We start from the raw sequence: 5,300 nt of genomic DNA, 5'->3' as shown, positions 1-5,300 counted from the left end.
GCGACGCGTTTCAGAAAGGCGGAGCATAGAGGAGAAACAATAATGTACAGTATGTGGAAAATAATGTTTTTTTTTCCTTAAACCTCATAAACAAATTGCATTACACCAAATACACAAAATAATGTTCTTTTTAGCAACGTCATATGACTCCTTTAAGCCATAAAAGTACCCAATATGTTCCATGTGATTTAAAGTCATACTCTTAAAAATAAAGGATTTAAAATAAAGGAACCTTTACAACCATTGAATCCATGGAAACTATATATATATATATATATATTTATATATTTTTTTTTTTTTTTTTGCCAGTTCTCTAGATTATTAAATATTATTAAAATTGAGAGAAAAAAAATTAATTGGAGATTTAGTTGGTTCTTGTCAATGAATATATGGATCCAGTTCGTTTTGTTCTGTTTCATGGTAATCTTCACCTCCTTTAAGATGTTAACCGCTATGACAGGATCAAGTCAAACTTGAACCACAATTCACAGAAAAGTTGAACAAATTGACAGAAAACTCTGACTCAATAGATTTGTTCACACATCAGTCATAATTATTACTCTCATAAATGCATCAATGAGAGTTAGGGTGATGTCAAGCTTCTCAGTGGATAAAGGACTAGAATTCTGGTCTGTTTCTCACAAAGGTACTTTATGATTCAGAAGACATGGGATATAGTGCACAAGTCATGGACCACTTTTATGGTTTTTTTTTTTTTGTTTGTTTGGGGTTTTTTTAAGCTTAAAAGCTTCAATCCCGGTTTATAGTAACTGAATAACATTCAAAATATCTCTTTTGTTATTTTGTGTTCCACAGTAGAACAAACATTACAAGGGTGTGGAATAACATGAGGGTGAGTTAATAATGGCTGAATTTTCATTTCTGTACGAACTATTCATCGGTAGTTGATCCCTAATTCATTTGTACTGACTATAATTGAACTACTTTAAAACAGTATCTATCCAGGCTACTCATAATTTAAAGTACCTTCCCATACACTGTAGACAAGTAGTGATTTTTTTTTGGCATGTGCCATTACACAGGCGTTGATGGATATGGGTCTATCGTCAGAGTGAAGCCGTGATGTTTTGCAACTACTTGCCCTCAGCAGTCAGCACTTGGCCCACATAGCACACTTTGAATGAGTATCTGTCACACATGGCACCATGCCTTATTGCGCCGGGTGGAGTTGTGGGAAATAAATTGCTGAGAAAGTTGGTACAGGTACATTTTCCACCAAACTTTCCTCCATACACACTGAAGAGAGAAAGTTCTCCCTAACATCTTTATCATAGGAGAGCAGGGGCCTTCTTAAGGCACTGTCACTGTCTTCTGACAAATATACACAGTGTATACAAACACAGAGGCATACAAAACAGAAATAAAGTACGCCTTTCAGAGAAGGGACAATTAAGCATCTCATTTCACCATGAGAACAGCACAAAACTGTCATCATTTACTCAACCTCATGTTGTTCCAGACCCATACGGCATTTGTTCCTCTTCTAAACACAAATTAAGATATTTTAACCCTTAAATGTTCCGTCAATCATTTTTACATATTCGGGTCTTTAGCAACCCGGACCTATATATCCAGCACGGATGGACCTCTAACTGCTGCATTAGCAAAAAAATTATCTTGATATCTTAAGAACAATTACAGAAGAATAAAATAAAGCATATTTCGTTACCTTTTGAAACTTAAAAGGGTTCAATTTGAGCAGATGATTTTACCATCGCTGTCATCGTCAGAGCGCACTTCCACAGTACATTCAGCATCTGCCTCACATTCACGATCTCAACCATATTCTCAAAACTATCGTTTTCAATGACTTCATATTCAATATTTTGATCACTGGCAGCTTACCACATCCAGCATCAAATGGCAGTGACATTTATATTTCATTGCGTATAGTAATTGCTCTGCAGTAAAGCCATTAAAACCAGTTAAATTTTTGCTGATGATATTGGTTTGTTTTAAGCCTGTGGTAATTATGAGTGAAACATCACGTCATCATTATATACCAAACAGTGCCACCTTGAGGAAAAATGATGAATTGCACTAATTGAGTCGTCAGATATGTAAATATAGTCGCGCAGGAAAAAATACTTACACATTTACATACCTCGGGTCTCTAGCGACCCTATACATTTTTTTGTACGAAAAGTTCATCAGAAAACAGGCATTCTTTTATATTTTACTATTTTTTTTCTTGTTATATTGTTTATAATTAATAGATTGAGGAATACTACGAAAGTTGATGTCTAACTTTAAAAAATGAAGGAGGGAGAGGGTAGAGAATGATGTCCCGGGTCGCTAAAGACCTGAGGTATGCATTTAAGGGTTAAATGAAACCTGAGGGATATCTATCCAAGCAACCAAAACCATTTTGACGTTTCAAAATTTTCAAAACGTTCAAGTCTTCCAAAGAGAAACAATCACTTTACATGATGAAAATGTTTAACTTAGGCCTTTATTCATGTATAAAAACTGATCAATGCACATAACACAGAATTCAATTAAATATGGTAATTGGAAGCTCAAACGTGGTTTGTTCTTCCATGTCAAGCAAGCAGGGTTGAGCTTCCGTGTTCACCATATGATAACTATGTTGGTGGGTTGAGCAATGATTATATATGAATGAAAGCCTAAATGAAATCAGTTTATCATATAAAGCGATTGTGTCTCTTCAGAAGACTTGAATTAAACCGCACCATTCATATGGATTACTTTTATGATTACTTTTTTATATGAATTTATACTTCTATGATTACTTACAAAAGTGACTTTTGTACCTTAAATATGTGAAAGTTTTGGAGGGACAGAAATCTCGGTTTTGGATGGCATGGATCTGGAATGACGTGAGGGTAAGTAAATGACAATTTGATTTTTATGTCAACTAACCCTTCGATGCTCAAGCTTCTCAAATCTACACATCACTGCATTAACAAAAGTTTACATCATAATTCAGGAAGGAACGTTCACATTGACAGCGATTTGGTGTGAAAAAGCACCCAGAAGTCACTCATTCTCAGGGGAGTCTGTGATTTGCGGCGACATGAGCAACTGCAACGGTTGGCAATGCAACAAAGTTGAGCTGAAATGTATGCTAATGAGCAGTGATGCGATGCAACCGTTCTCTTTCAGGTCAACTACTGTCATGCAAAGCATTTGTGTACTTGTGTAGAGTATTTTTCTGGCCTGAAGGACAAATTGGATGGAACTTGTGAAAACAAAGTGGGGATTTGATTCCTCAGAATTAGACAAGGTCAAATGACCCAAGAAAAAAAATGTATCCCCATAGATGCCAACAACTGCAAAGCCTGAGGAAAAGCCCCCCCATCCTCAATCCACTGAGTGCATCAATTGAGCCGCCCGAGCTCATTGTGTGGTTTAGGCTATTACTGTCTCATAAGTCCACTGGAAGAGTCCCTCTGGGCCCTTCAAAATCATTAGTCTGGACATCGCGTTTAGTCTACTGGAAATCAAGCACTTAAAGGTGTAAAGGTCAAGAAAACGGAGGACTTTGGGAACAATCATAACGATTGAATCTGACAAAGAATCCGAAGATCCTTGGAAGAGCTTAAAGGGGCAGGTTATGAAAAATATTATGAAATTATGATTGAGAAACAGCATTAAAATTAATTCCACTGGGCATAAAACACCCACGCTGGCTTAACAGCAAAAGCGAAGAACAGAAACACTAGTGAGTTTACACAGCTGTGCTGTTTTAGGAGTTTGCCAGGGCCCTATACATAACTACATATCTCATATTATAAAAGGTTTATTGACTTACCAATATACTCAAAAACATAAACAACGAAGAAGGGTGTGACAAGGTCATTGATGCCCTGAACGTAACCACTGGCTGGATGTCGTATCGCCCAGATGAACAGAATCCGCTCAAAGATCTAGTAAAAAGAAGAAGATATCAGAAAATATATATATATTCAGCATTTGTAAGTAGCAGATATTGATATATAATGATTCATGCGATACAACATGAAAACTGTTAGTAGCAGAATTCGAGCATACAAGGTCACTCAAACGGTTTTAATTAGAGACACAGTGGGATCAAGCCACCCCAGCCAGCAATCAATTAAGAAAATCAATTAAGCCTTCTGAGCTTTTGAATCATTAACATCACAACATTCAATAGCACAGACAGCAAGGTGAGAAATTACAAGTAGCTGTGTGCATATTTATTATTAGATGGGGTTCTCTCTTTTGTGGTTTGCCAAGCAGGATGTGTTGCTGGATTTATAGAATTGTGGGTTCTGGAACAACACTGTTATTGACCAATCGGATTTTAGGGTTAACGCTAGTGTTAGGATTACCTTAGGTCTGGGGTTGGATTAAATGTCTAAAGACATATCAGTCTGATTTAAGTGGAAACTTAAGATTATTTTAGTTTAGTTTACACCTAAGGATCAGCTTAAGCCCAAATAATATTTCTGTTTTAATGTGAAGCCTTTGCTTAGCCTTTCAAAATATAGCCTTCGAGTGGAGATGAGAATGAGTTCCGAGCACAAGAATGACCAAGCAAAACTGTATTTACAAGGAAACTCTGAATTCTAGATGAAACCCAAATTGCAGTGTTGTGGCGTTGGAAGGTGTATGGCGATGTGAAACATGGCACCAACCAAATATTTTGTGAATAACAATGAAGGATTTTTCAACATTATTTTAATATGCCATGCTGTATTTCAATATTATTAAAGCATTATGTATAAAATAGCTTGCAGACAGCAAAAGTGTTTCATAAAATACAAAATAATTGTTTGGTTAGAATGAATGAATGAATGTTAGGGGAGATAGTTAGATTGTATGTAGTTAATGGTTAGGTTTAGCATAGCCTGTGCTAATATCAATAATCAATATTTGTCATGAGACCTTAATAATTGTAGTCAAATTTACTTTTACTATTTCATAAAAATATATTATTTTTAGTTGATAAGAAGCTGCAAAACACAACCTCATTTTTTTTAATGTAAATATTTAAGAAAGCATTCTAAAATATCAAACGTTATAAAAAATTGTCCTTCGCTCCAGAAATAATAACTATTATGTAATCTACTGTAACACAATGTTCACTGTACACAAGTTTGTTTTACTATTCTGTTACAGAAAAGAACGCTTTGATATCATTACTTAAATACACATACCTTTTTCTTAGATTTTTCAATCAAAACATTTATTTATTTTTTATTATTATTTTGTGCTGTCATCTTCATCAACAGTATGTTTTAAATTGTTGTATTGTCACAATGCACATTCTGCCTTTGTGGCCAAATTATATA

General features: G+C 35.2%; 1 protein-coding gene across 3 annotated transcripts in view; it reads right to left on the bottom strand.

Annotated features, from left to right (window-relative positions):
• The window catches only part of LOC107689730 (TBC1 domain family member 22B-like), a 163,240-nt gene that overhangs the window by 105,875 nt on the left and 52,065 nt on the right, over nt 1-5,300 (bottom strand). For all 3 annotated transcript variants that reach the window (XM_016487862.1, XM_016487860.1, XM_016487861.1), the window contains one exon: nt 3,797-3,911. In XM_016487862.1, coding sequence (XP_016343348.1) covers nt 3,797-3,911 — 115 coding nt within the window. The remainder of the gene's footprint in view (nt 1-3,796; nt 3,912-5,300) is intronic.

Source organism: Sinocyclocheilus anshuiensis, unplaced genomic scaffold (genome assembly GCF_001515605.1).
Source record: "Sinocyclocheilus anshuiensis isolate Anshui unplaced genomic scaffold, SAMN03320099.WGS_v1.1 scaffold1014, whole genome shotgun sequence".
In the NCBI taxonomy this organism is placed as follows: domain Eukaryota; kingdom Metazoa; phylum Chordata; class Actinopteri; order Cypriniformes; family Cyprinidae; genus Sinocyclocheilus; species Sinocyclocheilus anshuiensis.
Note: the sequence above shows the minus strand (reverse complement) of the source record. Positions and strands in the feature narration are given on the sequence as shown.